The sequence below is a fragment of the Microtus ochrogaster genome, chromosome 1, assembly GCF_000317375.1.
Source record: "Microtus ochrogaster isolate Prairie Vole_2 chromosome 1, MicOch1.0, whole genome shotgun sequence".
In the NCBI taxonomy this organism is placed as follows: Eukaryota; Metazoa; Chordata; class Mammalia; order Rodentia; family Cricetidae; genus Microtus; species Microtus ochrogaster.
The window spans coordinates 123,543,182-123,561,782 of record NC_022009.1 but is presented as its reverse complement, the minus strand read 5'-3'; the positions used below and the strand labels follow the sequence as shown (position 1 = coordinate 123,561,782).

General features: G+C 43.2%; 1 protein-coding gene across 2 annotated transcripts in view; it reads right to left on the bottom strand.

The window, feature by feature from the left end:
• The window catches only part of Dchs2 (dachsous cadherin-related 2), a 189,409-nt gene that overhangs the window by 55,498 nt on the left and 115,310 nt on the right, over positions 1 to 18,601 (bottom strand). For both annotated transcript variants that reach the window (XM_026785466.1, XM_026785495.1), the window contains exons 4-7: positions 7,804 to 8,040; positions 5,732 to 6,742; positions 2,995 to 3,182; positions 1,636 to 1,735 (exon numbers count right to left, since the gene is read on the bottom strand). In XM_026785466.1, coding sequence (XP_026641267.1) covers positions 1,636 to 1,735; positions 2,995 to 3,182; positions 5,732 to 6,742; positions 7,804 to 8,040 — 1,536 coding nt within the window. The remainder of the gene's footprint in view (positions 1 to 1,635; positions 1,736 to 2,994; positions 3,183 to 5,731; positions 6,743 to 7,803; positions 8,041 to 18,601) is intronic.

Here is an 18,601-nt window from a genome sequence, read left to right as displayed (position 1 = left end):
CTGACATTTTAGTTGAAAATACTCTAAACCAATAAATAAACATTTAAACATTTATCTCTCCTAATATGAGTAGTACAGATATAGATTTTTTATTTCATTTGCCTTTCATGCCTATTATTAAAACTTTACAATTCTTTTCATAATGGTTGAAAGCATCTTCTGCTAGAATTTTCCTTAGATTCCTTAGCAAGCATAGAGCTGGATAAAAGGAACTGAAGAAATCCACTTCAGAAAATACAACAGGATAACAGTAGAAGAACTATGTTGCTCAGAAGAAGTCCGATTTTCTGAGCAAGTATGCTGAAATGGACACTTGTTAGCTTTGCAGCAAAGCTGCTCTGGGCCCGTGCTAGCTTTGCGGCGTCAGCAGAGCAAATGAGACCCTTGGAGCAGAGTCTCTGAAATGCTCGCACTGTGGTAATGCTGCTCCCTGAGAGTGTGCAGGCACACTAACGCCAGCATCTGTTCTTCCGCTCTTGTATCTCTTGTGTCTTCTATAAAGAGAACCTACTCTGCTTCAGACAAGGACAAGGTTGTCTCTGGGTTTTCCTTGTTTGTGTCAAACAAGATAGATGCCTTTTGAAATGGTCTCAAACACAATGTTAAGTAAAGCAAATTACTGGAAGACTGGGTATTTTAAGAGAAAGCGTGGAAGTAAGTCTATGTCAACAAAGTCACCGTAGAGTGTCCCACATGCTTGGTATGATTTGTGGTATGACACAGTAGACATGTGTAGCATGAATTCTATTTGGTATTAATAATAAAAACCCAGAGTCAGATATTATGGGATGAAAGCCGAGAAATCAGAGAGGCAGTACAACCAGCCACTAGAGAGACCTTTTACCTCTACCGAATCTTCAGACCAAAAGGGCGATCCTGTCCTCAGACTGCGTCCTCTGAATGACTCTTCAGAATGCATCTCCAGACTGCAGCCTCAGACTGCAATGAGCTCCTGTCTCCTCCCGCCTTCTATTCTTGTCTCTACCTCCCTAGTGCTGGGATTAAAGGTGTGGGATCCCAAATGCTGAGATCACCTCTGTGTGAGCTCTGTTTCTCCTTTAGACTGGATCAATTTCGTGTAGCTCAGGGTAGCCTTGAACTAACAGAGATCCACCTACCTCTGTCTCCTGAGTCTTGAGATTAAAGGTGTGGCCACCACTCCCTGGCCTCTAGAGGCTTAGCCCTGCACTCTGATCTTCAGGCAAGCTTTATTTGTTGAAACACAAATAAAATATCACACAGACAAGATTTATTCTCACCCTATGAATAGTGTCCATAGATATTCATGTGTGCTCTAACATAACAGGCACTAATTGCCAATTCTTATCTAATCACTTCCTCTTTCCTTTCAATAAAAGTTGGCTTGGACCTTAGACTCTCAACAAATCATGCATTTAAGATGGATGGTTTCTATTTAGGGCTTCAATACTTCAATACTCTCTTTGTGTTCTTAAGTATGGAGTGATTATTACAGGCAGCAAATGGATTTTGTTTGCTATTTGGTTTTCTAGTGTAAGTTGTCTAGGGAGTACTGAGTGAGCAGGGAGATGGCGGCATCCCCAAAGGAGTGAGGCAGGGGATCAGGGACAGAGGGAGTTTAAAATCCCTTCATGTTCTACAGATATTGACTTTTACCTGGAGAGATGGAGTATGTAAGTTCCGCACTGAGTCCTTCATCGAGGTCCTTTGCAAAGACGGTGGTAACCAGGGTATTAACTGGCTGACCTTCCAAAGCCTGCCATGGAGACAAACAGCTTACTGGTGAGTCAGTGGAGCCTTAAGGGGTGCAATAGTAGATCATTAAATGAAAGAGAAAGTATTTTTAAAAAATACAGTATATCAAGCACCTACTAACAGTTCTAAAATCTGTGTGCCACTCAAATGTCTACCATCAGAAAGTACATGGATGGAAGTCTAAGGAAAGGGTCCACCTTTTATCTGTTTTAATTTTGAAGACGTTATCTGGAGCATTTGAGCCAAAGATGCAAATAAACTAATTACAATGAAGTCAAATTAAATAGCTTTCTATTTTTGAAACTCTCAGAGAATCTAGTATACTCTCAACAGCTTATTGAGTGATTGTTCGGGCTGCTTGCTACAATCCAAAATATGCCCAGCACAAAGATCTGCCTTTATTTCAGAAAACGTATCTCACTGTGAGTAGGAATTATTCTGGAGCGATAATGTGTGCCAATGACGGTGCCGATCACCCCAATGAAACACAAGGTACTTTATGATACCGTAAAAATCACTCCAATAATGTTCCCTTTGCCAGAATTTTTCCTCAGCTCTTGCTTTGGAAGATTGGCTTAAATTCCCTAACTTCCTCAGCATCCTTTGGATTTGTTCACTACGCAAGTTTGATCAGGGTTTAAACACTCAGTTCAAGTGTTTGGAGATCAATAGCTGCTAAGTTTTTTATACATATGATCCATATTAAATATATATTCTCTTATGAAGAATGTTAAAGAATGAGCTGATGTATTACAGAAATAATAAACATACAAAACATGGAAAAGACAAGACAGGTTTTATGTATACATGATTACAAATTTGGCGTGTGCGTACAAAACCCAACTTCTACGGTATCTGGATGGGTACTCACTCATGTGGGAACTACACACTGATCCCAAGGAATGCCTCGGTGACGTCACTGTAGGCACAGCAGCTGCTCAGAGATGCCAGCAAAGCCGAGGAAACCCACCCACGAGTGGGCGTGACAGATACTGGGGTGGCATCTTGTCTATGTGCAATGGACAGAACTATATTTCCTTTAACCAAAATGGAGGTGGAATTCTGGAGTGCACACAGACAGTTTCTTCATGTTTTCAGGCATCCTTTTAGCGCACACACGAGAGTCTATGTTGTTAGAATACATGCTATGCCGTCGTACCACGACTGACGACAAACTCCCACCTTTGACCACAAGATGGCGCTCAAAACAAATGACTGAAAAAAAAAAAAAAAAGCTCACAGTAAAGCGGCTTCACAGACCTTGATGTGAAATTCCTTTCCAGGGAGACACTGTGGGAAGAAAGGCCTGTTGTCGTTGATGTCCGTGATCGTGACATAGACCACCATGGTTGCGTTCCGTGGTGGGGAGCCGTGGTCCGTCACCAGGACGGTCATGTGATGATGCCCCTGGTGCTCACGATCCAATGCCAGCCAGTTGATCAGCTCACCTGGGAACACACCAGAACAAGACAGACATTGTGCACCGGGATGCTGGCAAGATAGTGACAAACCACGTCCAAAATAATCAACTGAGAGGGAGACGAAATTAAAAGCTTCGACCCTCGAGACCACTCACATACAAAGTAATTCTGCTCAGTGTGACCGAAAGAACTTGCCGCCCACTCTGCTGGTGAGCACCTATAATCTCAGCAGTCAGAGAAACAGAGACAGCTGGGTCACGAGTTCAAGGCCAATCTGTGCTAAATAATGAGACTGTCCATCAAAACAATCGCCAGAAAACACCACTTGAAAAATTCTTTATCATTCTTCATATTTCAAATGACCCGCAATTAATCATTTGCAACCCTGCCCCATAAATTCATAAAAACAAATGATTTGGGAGATTTATAATGCCTGTTTATTGGCCCTTATTCTGCTTCAGAGAAGAAGGAAAACATGTAGGCTATGCATGCGGAGTTCTGAATTTGGTTCCCGGATGCCCGCGGCTCTCACGGCTGACTTCCTTAGGGCTGCTTCTCCGAAACAAACACCACTGAATGTTTGATGGTGTTTTCTAAACTGTAGGCTACTGGCCATTGTTATCATGCCTTTGCAATAACTTGAAAAACATTCCCTGGGCAGTGACCTATCATTTATACATGCCATTTTTTTTCTTACATGTTTTTATTGATTTTATTAAGCTATATACTTTTCTCTGATCCCCTCCCTCCGCCTCCCCTTCTGCCCTCACCCATGACCCCCATGCTCCCAATTTACTCAGGAGATCTTGTCTTTTTCTACTTCCCATGCAGATTAAATCACATCATTTTTTAACTCACAAAATGTCTGTATAGTAAAATGCAGTGAAAATTACCCAAATTACTATCAATGCTCTTCCAAACTTATTTTGTAATTCTTGCTTAGAAATGTGCTGTCTTTAGTAAATTCCCTCATGTTCATTCTTGAAGACTCAGTGTAAGCTCCTAAGGGCCCGTCCTCTTTGCCACAGGCCTACCGAGGCCGCACACTTCTTAAGGCTGCATCTCTTTCGGTCCTGCCTTGCCCTGGCTTCCTTGCCAATTTTGAATAAATCTATCTGTGAGAAAGCAAACATGAAGCGGCTGCCACCAAACATTCTTATTGCTTATTTTTCTTCACTACTAATCCAAATAAAATGATACTGTATAAAAAAAAACTAAGATGAAGAAGAAAGTCTACGTCTGCATGAGTTGCTTAATCGGTGAGCCTAAACACAGTGTTTACCGAAACATTTTCTACATCAACCATATTTAAATAGTGTTTATTGTAACTGGGATTCTAATAAATCATACACACAACAGAATTTTTAAACTTCCAATCTGTACCTCTGAAAACCCCAACTCTAGATTAGCAAATGGGATTTACTTCATGAAAATTGCCCAAACAGGTGGCTTCCCTCGTCTCTGGCATCTCTCACTTCAGTGATCAGTGTGTTTCCAGGTTTCCTGTATGTGACTAAGACACACTGTGTTCTGGGGACTGAAGTATGAATTTCCAAATATAACCACACCTTATATCCAGTTTTTAATTTGAGGTATCAGAGAGCAACCATATCACATTTGATTAACCCTCTTTCTCTCTTGTTCCTTACCAAAATGAGCATAGGGACATAAATGTTCCAGTGACTTTGTAATCGTAATAAATTACTCTCTAGTTGACCTTGATGGCATTTATTTTTTCACAAAAAAATAATCTTGACCTTTTTGGTATCCTCAAGAGGAATGGTAGATGACAAACCATTTTTCCCTTTCCATAAGCAGAGAACACCAGGGTTCTCCATAAATGAGGCGACTGGCATTGTAGGGAGCAGGGAGCACAAACAGGTGGGTTTCAGGAATGACTGTGGAGAGTATGCACCAGACAGGGGTGAGGCCTCCCAAGAGAGCCGCCCCAAACAAACCTTCGCACAGGACATGGGCAGTACAGTTCTGGCCACATCTCTAGGGCAGTATAGAATTGCAAACAATCAAAAACTGCTTAGTGGTTAGGATGCACTCTGAGAACATATCCGCAACCAGCTTCATAACTGTGCAAACATCATGGAGTATACTAGCACAGACCTAGCTGGGAGGCCTTCGTGGCACACCCCTGCCACACACTGCCACGTTTGGGCTGTGAACGTGAACAGCCGGTCACTGCACCAAACACTGAAGGCAGCTGTAACAGAGAAGTAGCCGCGCTTCTAAACTAACTAGAGACAGTAGGAGCAGGGGTGCATGGGAGTTTTTCAACCCCACTGTAATTTCGTGGGACCACTGTCTTAACTGCAACCCATCTTTAACTGAAGCCTAGGCTGGCACCGGCAGTGTGGAATGTAAAAATAAAAGAAGACAGAATCTGGGGAGGTAAAATTCTTCTCGATGTTATCTTCATTTTGAAATCACAGCACTATACTAAAAGACTGTGTTTCCCAAAACCCAACTTTAAAATTTCTTCGTGCTGAAACCATGTCTGAAGATTTGAGATTTTTTTTTGTTTTTATTCTGATTTTTTAGAGATATGGATGAAGGAATAGTACCTGTGCTAGGATTCATCTTGAAGAATTTTCCATCCGTCAGCAGGAAATACGACAGCTGCCCATTCTTCCCGGAGTCAGCATCTTTGGCTGTCATTTTGCCTATCACCCCTAAGGGGATAGGGCTCTCCTCAACTTTCAAAAACACCTTGCCCTGCAGGAAGGCTGGGGAATGGTCGTTTTCATCCAAGACATGAACGATGACCACAGTGCTTGCATTCTGCAGCAATCCACTCTCCGGGATCCACGCCAAAACTTTAAGCCTGTGTGTCTGTGTAGATTCATAGTCTAGCTGTCGCTGCAGGAAAATCCACCCTGTGTGAGGGTGGATTCCAAACACTGTAGAGTCCACGTTGGCATCCAGGGAGTATGTCGTCTTAGCGGCTGGGTGCTGTGGCTGCAGCGGGTAGGCTTGTACCTGCAAGATTTGAGTCATCAGCGGGAGAGACTCGCTAACTTCCACTTGATAGACCAAATTTTCAAAAGCCACGGCTGGCCTTCGTTCTTGGCGTTCGATGACTACTGTGAGCACCAACCGGGATGCCTGGGGAGGAGTGCCTTGGTCCTCAGCCACCAGGGTCAGCCTGAGGTCCCCGTGGCCCTCCAGACTCTCCCTGAGGTACAGTACCCCACGACCTCGGTCCATGCTGAACATGCTTGGTTGAGGGTTTGCAATGCTGTACCGGACCAGTCCGTTCAGCCCGCTGTCTCTGTCCTCTGCGCGTGCAAGGTACAAGGCTGTGCCAGGTGGAGTAGTGGGGGAGACCCTAATCTCATCCGAGGCCGTGGGAAACTCGGGACGGTTGTCGTTGACATCCATGACAGTTATGTTCACTTCCGTGCTGCTGCAGACCGGGGAGCTGCCGAGCTGCGCCTGGACAGTTAGGACAACCATGGGCTGGGCTTCGTGGTCCAGAGGCTTCAGGGTGCTGATACTGCCCAGCCACCTGTGAATGGAGAAGGTTCCATCCAGATCGCCAGAGGAAATTCGGTAAGAGATTGGTTCTGAGGAATCTGAAAACAGAGAAAAGTAAAGAAGCAATTGCCCACCGTGGAGAAGAACGTGGTGAAGCCTCTGCCATCCACAAGGGTTGGTGAGACACGTGCTTAAGGCTTTCTTAGGGATCGAAGAGAGCTTCCAGTGGACAATAAACACGCCATTGCTGTCTTTTTCTTGCGTTAGGTAGAAGAGAACCACATTAAGAAAATAATGTCAACATCTTTTTCAAGAAGCCAAGCTAAATTTATGTTGGTATTTTTCTATGATGTCCACCTTGAGGATGTCAAATATCCTCCACAGAGGTGGAAAGACAGAGGGAAGAAAGGACAGGAAGGACCAGCTCTCACAGAGGGGTCTCTTTCCAGACTTTGTCCTGAAGAGGCGCCACTACACACGGCAAGAAAGCCAGGCATGAATATTTGCTCAACTGCTGTGTGGATCCTTAAATCAGTCAGACTGGGAGCAAAAAGGGAAAGCTTAAATAGAACACATTTACACTAAGACACCGTGTAACTTACTGTGTAGTAAAAGGGAGTTATAGGTAGTTTAGCTGGAAAGCTATATAAAGTAAGTATGTGGGTTGTAGTTATGAAATAAATATAGTTTAAAAAAATATTCAAGTACATACACTTTGAACACCATGATTATTCTGTACTATATTAAGCATTCTTTTGAAAATGCCTGTTCTTTCTTTTTTACTTTTTCTTTTTTTTTTTTTTTTTTTTTTTTTTTTTTTTTTTTAGGTTTTTCAAGACAGGGTTTCTCTGTAGCTTTGGAGCCTATCCTGAAACTAACTCTTGAGACCAGGCTGGCCTCGAACTCACAGAGATCCGCCTGCCCCTGCCTCCCAAATGCTGGAATTAAAGGCGTGCACCACCACTGCCTGGCGCCTGTTCTTTCTTTACCAAGAATTGTGAGCTAGGCGGCAGCAATGATGGGACAATAAGCAGGCCGAGAGCCACACATTCCATTCATTTTGTGTGGACTGAAGGAAATACTTAAGGTGGCATGACCCGACAAAGCAGGAAATTGTACAGTAATGGACTTGGGGCAGCATTGAGAATTCAGCACTTACTCAAGGACTCCCTTGCCTTCACCGTCCCAACAAGAGTGTCCTTGGGCACGTCTTCATACATGGAGAAAGTGTACTTAGGCCTTTCGAACTCCGCAGGAGCCAGCGTGGTTTGCAGAATGTGGATGGTGACGTCAGCATTTGTGGTAGCCGCGAGTCCACCACCATCTCGAGCGCGGACCATCAGAAAAAGTGTGGTCGCTTCCAAATGGCTGAGAGCTGATGTTAAGTAGATAACACCTGGGTAGATGAATGAAAACATCAGCGGGGAGGCGCTGATAGGCAGTGATTGCTAATGCAAGTGTCTGGTCTCTAAGGTTGACTGTGTCATGTTTAATTTTATGAGTTCACTTGACCGGGTCTTTGGTTTTCCCATTTCATCATATAGGATTCTGAGTATGTGTCAATCAGTGTTTGAAGATGAGATTAACATTCAAAACCTAAGGCAGAATACAACATCTTTCTCTCTAAATATAAGTGGGTCGTATTCAATTAGTGAAGGCCTGGGCAGAGCACAAGAGCTAACACACCTCAAGTGGAAGTTGCCAGCCCCCCTAACTGCGTGAACCAATTTCTTGTAATCAATCTCTTCACATACCATTGGCTGTTTCCCTGGGTAATTTCAATTGATACATCTATCTTACAACAAAGGAACTTGAGCATGCTTGTAAAAAGGATGTTCAAATTCTTCCAAGCAATCATTTTCTAAAGTTTAAGCATTAGACATTTTGGGAGCATCTCATCTCATCAGAAGAATTTATGCTGCCCCCCTTTTTAGTCTATGATATCACCAACTCCAGATAATGGAATAGCATCTCACGTGTTCTAATGAGAAGCTAACGCATCTTGGGTGACCACAACCTGCCTGGGTGTTAGAATCCTAAAAGAAGTTCAGAGTTATTCTTGGCCACTGTGATTGATTAGTTTTGTCAAGTTTACACAACCTCGGGTCTCCAAGGAACAGCGCCTCCATGAGGGATTAGCTAGGTGGGCTCAGCTGTGGGTGTGTTTTTGGGGAATTGTCTTGACTGATGCAGGAAAGATCAGTCTGAATGGGCAGCACCATTCCTAAGTTTGGGGGCCCGGAAATGCTTAAGAGTAGAGGAAGTTGGCTGAGATGCATTTATTCTCTATCTGTTATGGGATGTGATATGACTAACCAGCTCAAGTTCCTGCCCTGACCTCCCCATAAGAATGGACCTACAGCTGTGAAACCTATAATCTGAACTGTAGGCCAAATATACTCTCTCAAGTATGGTGCTTTTGGTCAGGGTATTTTAGCACAGCCACAGAAAAGAAACTAAGAGCTACAGAGAGAGTTAGAGACCAGCCTGAGACACATGGAATACTGCCTCAAAATGAATGAATAAATAAATAAACAAATGCCCGGGTTTTCAACAATTTTAATTCCCTGATACTAAGTCTCCCAGAAAGTTAATGTAATAATACAACACCTCTAGTTTCTTTTACCTCCTGGTTTATTGATGTATAAGTGAGACATAAAATTATACCAGTTCAAGGTGTAGAATGTCTTCATCGTTACTTGCTAGTCTGCCCAAACCCTCAAAACTCATTCCACAGATAGTTTTTAAAATAATAGAATATAAATTGCTTCATTATTCTAGTCTGACACTGTTCGGAAGATTGTAGAACCTTTGGGAGTTGAAGCCTAACTGGGAAAAGTGGATGTGGGGAGAACTGCCCTTAAGGTTATTAACCCTTTTCAGTTCCCACCCTTTCTCTGCTATTGGTGCTATGGAGACATGAGCAGGAGCCTTGAATGTCGGCTGCCACAGTCCGAGCCATCCTACTATCAATCCTTTCTCACTCTGACGGATGAGGTCTCAAACCATGAACAAAATAATACATCTTCCTTTAGCAGAGGCTATCTGAAAGGTTACCAAAACAAGAAGATGCAATAGTCAGTATGAGCTGCTACAACAAAAATAACATGTCTCAGGAGGTCTGAACAATAGAAATTTACTTTCCACAGATCTGGAGACTGGAAAGCTAACCATCAAGGCAACACAGACCCCGCCATCCCCCCCAAAAAATCCGGTAAGTGCTTTCTTAACAAGTTTGTAGCTAGCTATCTTTGTATTACATCCTCACAGGGCAAAGAAACTGGGCTTTGATCTTTCTTTTCAAAGGACATTTTCTATTGAGTAATGAAATACATAAGTCAAGGTACTTTCCATCAGGGCAGAGAAGGAAGGACAGAAGGTGCATGAAGAAGTTGGTCACATTGTGTTCAGTCAGAAAGAAAAAAGCAATGGATGTTGTCCCAGCTCACTTTATCCTTTCAAACAGACCAATATACCAAATTGTGGAATTTTACAAGTGTTTCTACCTCAATTAACCTCGAAAAATAACCCTCCATAGGCACTACCAGAGATTCATCAGCAAGACAGTCCTCCATAGGTACCCCCAGTGACCCATCAACAAGACAGTCCTCCATAGGTACCCCCAGTGACCCATCAACAAGAAAATCCTCCATAGGTTCCCCCAGAGGGTCACCTCCCGAGTGATTCTCATTCTTAACAACCTGACAGTTGAGACTAACCATAACAGGTGCTGATCTCATCATGGGCTTCTATCAATCAAAACATCACCTAAATACAATTAACCATGAAGACCCTGCCTCCCAATGCCATCCTGTTGGGGTTAAGAGTTTTATCCCTTGGATCACAAGCATAAAACCAATAACATAAGGGCAATGTCTAAAATGTTTAAAGTATAGTATCAACACAATGGCTAACAGAATGGAATCACACAAGGCTCCAGATTCCTAGTCCACTTAGAGGTTAGTCCCAGAGACCCTGAAGTCTGTAAAGGTTTCCTTTAGTTCTTACTTTTTTACACTTGAAAATCAATGAATCATGGAGGAAAACTACCCTGTAACAACGTAGCTCACCTCAAAAACTCAGTCTAAAATGGGAAACACTGGAATACTTGAATCCACAAATACAATTATTTTAAAGACCATGTACCAGAATTCTCCTCATTTATAACTTACTACAAGAGGCCTCCAAACAGATTCCAATGTAACCCTTCATTTAGATGACAGTCCAGGGACCCTGAAAAGTCATGTACTTATTGAATTGCATTGCTTTTAAGACCATACAGATGGCCTAGAGAGATGGCTCAGGGGATAAGAGCACTGTGTGCTCTTTCAAAGGACCTGAGTTCAATTCCCAACAACCACATGGTGGCTCACAGCAATCTGTAATAAGATCTGGTGCCCTCTTCTGGCATGCAGGCATAACACTGCATTAAAATAGAAACACATTTAAAGATATTTAAAAAAAAAAAAAGACCATACAGACTAGCTACTGTTCTAGAGGAGACACTGTGGTGTTGAAATGATTATAGGAAAGTAATTGTCATGCAACTCCTAGGCACCTATCGAAAAGAACTTCCTCATATCAAATCTTATCATAGGCATTAAAAAAAGTTTCCCTTCTAATTGATACATTCACTATTTAAGGTATATGGAATTGTAGTTCCTGTCACAAAACTAAACACTCAGAATGCCTTGATTCTTAATGACATTATCTGACGTGAGACTCTTACGAATCCAAGTCTTTTGAACTTGCTTACGATGGCTTATGAAAGATAAGTCCATGGGAGCTGCATGGCCAGTTGAGCTACGGTGGTATGCCAAGAGCATGGGCTCATTCTCTGAGTTTTAAAGTAGCCATCTCTCTCTTACATTCTGCACTCCACGACAACTGATTGAAGTCTGGGGTGTTTATATGTCCTTGCCTTCAAATGCTAAGAATGTTAGGCTTCTGATTCTATATGCTAGTTTTATGTTCTCGGCACTAGGTCACCTCGTGGACGATGCTGATTAAATTTGAACAGAAATCAGACTGCACATAGAGCTGGCATCTGAGACATTCTCCTCGTGGGGAGCTGATTCATGGAAGCAAGGCAAGAAACTCATTCCTTCGAGTTTATGGAGTAATAAAAGAGACCGTGGAGACCGTGGAGACCGAGTCTCAGCCTCAGATCCAGCTGCCTCCCAATCCTGCTTTTGTCAGCTGTGGAATGACACCACTTAGTGTGCAAATTCGCTGTGAGGCTCAGGTGAGCATATGCAAACAGGTGGTTTAGCATTGGCCTGACATTAACTGTCTCCATGGTACAGCACTAGCTCCCTTTCCTTCGTCCTAAGGACTGCGGGGTTAGGTAAATCATTCCATGTAGCACAGAAAATAGGATCATTTATGACGAGTGATCAATTCAGCGTTCTTCTTCAGAAAGGTAAAGGTGGGACCATCAGAGTAACATCAATATTCCATGAAATCCTGTGAAAATGAGTACGTAAGAAACTGACTCAAAGCGCTGACCAGGAAACCATCTGCCATCACGACTTTATGTCTAGCAAGTCACAAAGAAGAATTTTGGAGAATTATACCCCTCCTCATACCAGCATATCCCACTTCCTCTAATAAAACGGCAGCTTTATATAACCCAGTCTTAGATAGGTGTGCATTTCCTATTTAGCTTCATCTTGTGGATGGTTCTATTATTGGTTTATATATGCCCATTGCACATTTAATTTAATAGTTTAAAAATACTTAAAGAATCTTTCCTAACTTTGTAAACCTAGATACTGACATGAGCAATTGTCACAAGTATGACAGCTCCCATGTGGGAGTCCCAAATACCCTACCCACAGACTAGGCTGAAAGACCAGAGGCTCCTCCTCCTCTCTCACTTGGTCACATGACATATTCTGAAAATTCAAAAGAACCAACCGCACAGATCTACTCCTTCCAACCTATCACCAGCCTAGTCCTAACGTGTGATTAAAGTATTCAATCTAAAGGAAAATCTTCTCCGAAGCCAGACCAAAACTCCTAGAATACCTGAGGCCTATGTAGTTGATTCTGTCACCTGAAGGAAACCCATGAAAGCCACAATTTTGGCAACAATAGAGTGAAGAATACCATATTATCTGAAGACTAGATCACTGTAAAGTCAACAAAGTCTGCTCCCAAAATGCATGTCTACTTACAACCTGTGAAGAAGGTTTTCATAATAGGGTCTGTGCATGAAACTCAAGTGTCTCAATATGAAACCACCCTTGACTTATGGTGGTCTCCAAATCCAATGATTGCAGTGCTTCTAAGAAGAAAAGAGCTGAGTGATGGTGGTACACACCTTTAATCCCATCACTTTGGAGGCAGAAGCAGGCAGGTCACTCTGAGTTTGAGGCCAGCCTGCTCTACAGAGTAAGTGTCAGGACAGACAGGGCTGTAACACAGAGAAACCCTGTCTTGAAAAAAAAGAAGGAGAAGAAGGAGGGGGAGGAGGAGGAGGAGGGGTGGGAGGAGGAGGGGTAGGAGGAGGAAGAGAAAGAAATTAACAAAGAAGAATCAAAAGTAAAGAAGGTCACACAGAGATGAGGGCAAGGTTGGAGATGTGCTGCCAGGAGCCGAGAGTTGCTAGCAGCTACTGGGAGCTCTCTGGAAGAGAGAACACTTAGTTTTCAGAATCCACAGGCACCAAGTCCTTGGTTTCAGAATTCTGGCCTCCAGAACTCGGAGTCGGTATTATGCTGTTATTATGTTGTTTGCTACAACAGCCCTAGGAAAGCACTCAAATAGTGACCTGGTGGAGCACAGTCTTTGAAGCTACAGAGCCTTGGTTTCCAGGGATGACTTGACTGATCCTGTGTAGTCCCTGTCTCTCTTCTGTGCATTACCTTCTGATTAAGGGAAAATGGTTAAAATGGTCAATATGGGCAGAAAATGGAAAAAAAGCCAGTGACTTGTAGAAAATGGTTAATCAATATTGCCAAAAACTGAGTTATCACAAATTTAGTTTAAAGACCTTGACTGACTTTTGTGGTTTTAGAATCAGGTCACACCTCATGGTTAAAATGTTCTCAATGAGCCAAGCATAGGAAGTTGACTTTATAGACAGAAAGGGGTAAAGAAAGAAGAAACAGAGAAAGGGGTGAGTCATTTCAAAGCTATTTTTCTTATAAAGATTAAAGCAAAAGGTAATTCCCTATGACACTGGCTAAACCTGTCTGATTTATGGATCTGGATCTGAACTTTCTCCTGACATCATTCAGAAAGTCATAAGTGACTGACTCCATGTGGGTTTGGTCTGTGGAGCCTGGTATATAATCGGTAACCCAGTACAGATTCTGCTTAATGCTATTCATTATTATTAATAGACCAGAGCTCCATATTGTTATGCCTTTAAAGCATATAATTTGCCTGCTCCTTCATAGGAAGATTCTGACAATGGGTACAAACTATTTCTGAAATATTTTAAAAAAGATTAAGTACACACAACAAAGCCACGCTTCCATTATTGCTGCGCTTCCTGTCTATGTAGGGTTCAGCGGCTAGAGGAAATTACAGCCTGCGTAGAGAAACTCGTGTGTGTGTTAGCGCGTGTGGCAGTTGTAGCCAAATGCTGACTCACGTATGTATTTCAGTGCTGCTATAATTACTTTCCAAAACATAAACAAGGAGATAACTGACAGATGCTGCTGGAATGATAAAAGAGAAGGTTAGTTTATTTTGGTGTTCTAGAAAAAGCAAAATTAGATGATGCATAACCGATGCCAGGATATCTGTGAGGAGCGGTGACAAACAAAATGATTCTTCTCCCTTTATTGTCTTCTGGACTGTCTCTGCTCGAGCCCAGAGAATGGACTCTGCGCATCTGAAGATTTCTGCTGTGACAGGATGAACTGATGCCTGCTCCACCTAACAGTCTCACAGGAGACAGAGCAGCACACTGAGCATCTGAGTTCCCTGGGAGACAGAACACTAGCCGCATCTGCCTGCCGAGAGTCTATGGAGCTCGGAGAGCAGCTATGCATGAAGCAGACGTGCAACAGATCTCTAGGCACTTCCAGTTTACCTCAACGTAGAACACCGAGACCCCCACATACATTGTAGGGGGCCCTCTAAATGGGCAGAAACAAACGGTTTATTACCATCACCCGTTACATCAATGCCTTGTTTTTTAAGGCATAGCAAAGGTGCACTAACTTCATAAAGAAAAACTGTTTATAGCCCATAAATATTTTGTCCTGAATTGCTTTGCCTTTAAATACCTTACTAAAGATTTGGTCAGATTCTATAACTTGCTCTAAAAATGTAATATCCAGCATTAGAGACATTAAAAATCATTTGACAGCTGGAGAGGTGACTTTGCAACAAAGACAGCTTCCTGCTGTCCAGAGGACCTAAGCTGGGTTTGCTTGTGCCTACATTGTACAGCTCACAACCACCTGTAACTCCAGCCTCAGGGGATCTGAATTCCTCTTCTGCTGTCTCTAGAACATCTGCACCCACATACACACACAGATACACACACACACATACAGATACACCCGCACACATACACACACACACATACACACACGGACACACAGATCCCAGCCATCCCGTAGCCTGTCACCTCTACTGAGCAGACTAAATGAGGAGTCCATTCTAAACCAATAAGGCTGACATCATGAGCAACAGCTTCCTTTATCCTCAGCTAACTGTGACCCCAGGTGAGAGGTAGATCACCGTCCCTCCAGTCACGGGAGGTGTAGGACCTGGAATCTGTCAGAGCAGAGAGGCTCCTGGAGGCAGATCTCCCCACTGTCTTCACCGCACATGCTCAGAATGTCTGCAGAGGCAGCGCTTTTCGGCTGCGGTCCTGTCATGTCTCGTGACATTCCTGCCTCTCACATGAAATGAGACAACTGCAGGACATCCAAACTACAGAAAGGAAACTCATACGGAACTTCTGCTTCTGCAATGACCCCTGGACTCCTTTTTCCAAAGCAAGTGCTTTGGAAAATGTGAGCATACATCCTCTGAAATAGTAAGTCAACAATAAAAAAGGCTAAAAGTTGAGTCATGTCAGGAGACATTAAGCAACATACCGAACTGAGCCTTGACACAGATAATCTGCCAAAGCCTAGCGATCTTGAGTGAGTTTCCCCTTTAGTGACCTCGTGGTATTCCATGGGCAGAAAACCAGACCACAGTCTCTAGAACAGGCCAGGGATTGAGAGTCTGTCCAGACTTTGTCTGATAAAATTATCCACCAAGTTTCAGTTGAAAGATGAACTAGAAATAAATCGTTTCATCTGCAGTGGACTGCACAGGAAATTGTCTGACTTGAAACTCTGAGCTAGAGGTAGTAAGCATTTCTTTTGAGAATTCCTGAATATGAAACAGCTCTTGTCTTAATCTGCAGTCTGGATTAACAATACAGATAGCGTGGGAAATTGGAAGCAAAAAGACAGTTTAAGCGGTTCAGACATAGCCCTGGGGATGAGCTCAGTGAGGCAGCATAGGCCAGACATGCAGGATGCCTGGGGTTCTATGGAGTGCGTGTGTGTGTGCGTGTGTGTGTGCGTGTGTGTGTGTGTGTGTGTGCGTGTGCGTGTGTGTGTGTGCGTGTGTGTGTGTGTGTGTGTGCGTGTGCGTGTGTGTGAGAGACAAAGACAGAGAGAATATGAGTGAGGACAGATATATCCTTAAGACATTTGAACAAAAGCAAGACACAAGAACTTCCAGAGGACCCACCCTTATTCTTAGGGTTCAAGAATTCTCTCAATAAAGATCCAAGCTCACGGTTTAAAAAGAAAAAGAGCGAGGAAACACATTAGTGTGAATGAATCTGAGAAACAGTGATTGATTTAAACAGGAAATGACTTAACGAAAGAGACAGATGCTCTAGTTAAGACAAAGATTTCAAAATTAATTCAGCCACGCATTCCTTGTAAGAGCTAAGAGGAGGGCTGGGAGATGGTCCAGTCGGGGCAGTTCAGATTCTCAGCACCCACATCAAAGAGCATACACCTACAGTCCCAGTGCTGGGAGAAACAGGCACGGGAGCTTAGCCAGTCGAGGCAAACCATCAACCTCCAGGATCAGTGAGAGATCCTGGCTCAAAAAACAGGATGGGGAGTTAGAGAAGACACCTGATGGGAACCTCTGAACTCCACTGTGTACATCCATCTATTCATACCAGTACACACATGCACCAGACATGAGCACACACTTGTACACACATGCTCACAGCACACACAAAAGAAACAACACTTCTAAAATACTCTCCAGTTAGTTACTTCTGCTCTGTCTTACTGCTTTCATCTTATGGGTAATATTCATTGTACCTAGGTTATTATAATACCTAGGTTTTCTGCTCCATAATCCACCAAGCACATGACTGCCAGAGTCGTCCACACCCATCAGTGTTATCACATGACTGATCCAAACCTTCACTTAGTCCCTTAATTGTAGCAGTAACCAGGCTCATGCCACTCTGACACTGCATTCCTTCCTAAGTCACCTGCTCAGAGGAGTGCCCAGCATTCCCTTGCCACACTGTCCTTATCAGCAGAGATCACCTCCCACTGACATTAACTGGGTAGAACATAAGGAGACAAAATTTAGGAGGTCTATGCATAGATTCACTTTTCCCCTCCTATTTAAATTTATTTGAGGCAATTGACAGCTCTTCCTCTGTCCCAAAGTGAAAATTCAGAAACTTCCTATGACTTCAATAGTCATTATCAACCAGTTAGTAATGTAATCTCTTCTGATATTTAAGGTTACTGGTGTAACTTAATAAAGCATAAAGGGGGGCTGGAGAGATGGCTCAGTGGTTAAGAGCATTGCCTGCTCTTCCAAAGGACCAGAGTTCGATTCCCAGCAACCACATGGTGGCTCACAACCATCTGTAAAGAGGTCTGGCGCCCTCTTCTGGCCTTCAGGCATACACACAGACAGAAAATTGTATACATAATAAATAAATAAATATTTAAAAAAATAAAGCATAAAGGACATCAGAACTCTAGCCTTCCTGTGAAGTTTAGGGAGGAGGCACGCTCCACATCAGGTCTGGACTCCTTCTCTTTCTCTTTGGTTAGCTCACGCCTCCCCCTCACCTCATTCGCAGGAGTTTCTGAACCATCCATGATTGTAGCAAGGGAAGAGCAGGAGGAGGGTGGATAGGAAGCTCTTTCCTGGCAGATGCTGTCATAATAACATGGCATAACAACTTCTTAGACTCATGTTCTTCCCCAGGGATTGTGTCAGTCTGAGTTCCATTACTAGGCCAAATACCCAAGAGAATCAGCTAAAAAGGGTTTCGTTTGGATCACAGTTTTGGCTCAATGCAGATCACATGTAAGGTAGTTCAAGTCATGATTACGTCTCCTACGTTGTGTTTGGTCTCCTTGTGAGCTTCCTGTGTTGATGAAAGCAAGAGATGATCTATCTGAAAAGGGAGAGTGTGGGCAACAGAATGTTGGAAAGTTCTATCTGCTCTGTGGTCCCTTAGCACTGTTGTATGAAGAGACAACCCACCACGACAACACATGACAGAGGAAGCAGAGACAGAGAAGGGGACATAGTCCCAAGATTCCCTTCAAGGGCACCTACCAAGATCCCTACCTCTCCCCTTTAGTCTTGTTTCCTAGAAGATATAACATCTCCCAGTAAGTAGCATGCTAGTTGTGTACCAAGCTATGATCCAATAGGCCTGGGAAGGACTTTCAAGCTAACCACTGTAGAAGGGGTACTCTGTGCTACTTTCTAATCTGTAATTTCTAATCTGAAGCTGTCTCCGTGGCATCTTCACTCAGAATGTTTATTACTACTTCTCCTCTTCTGAAGAAACGAGGGTATGCCCCATGTGAAAAGACAGAACCTCAAAACAACACCATGCTGCTCTCTCAGAATCTACTGGATCTACAAGCAGCACAGAGCTCCGTTCATTCCTACAAGCTTCTGGAATGTGGTTTGTCTCCACTTCAGAAACT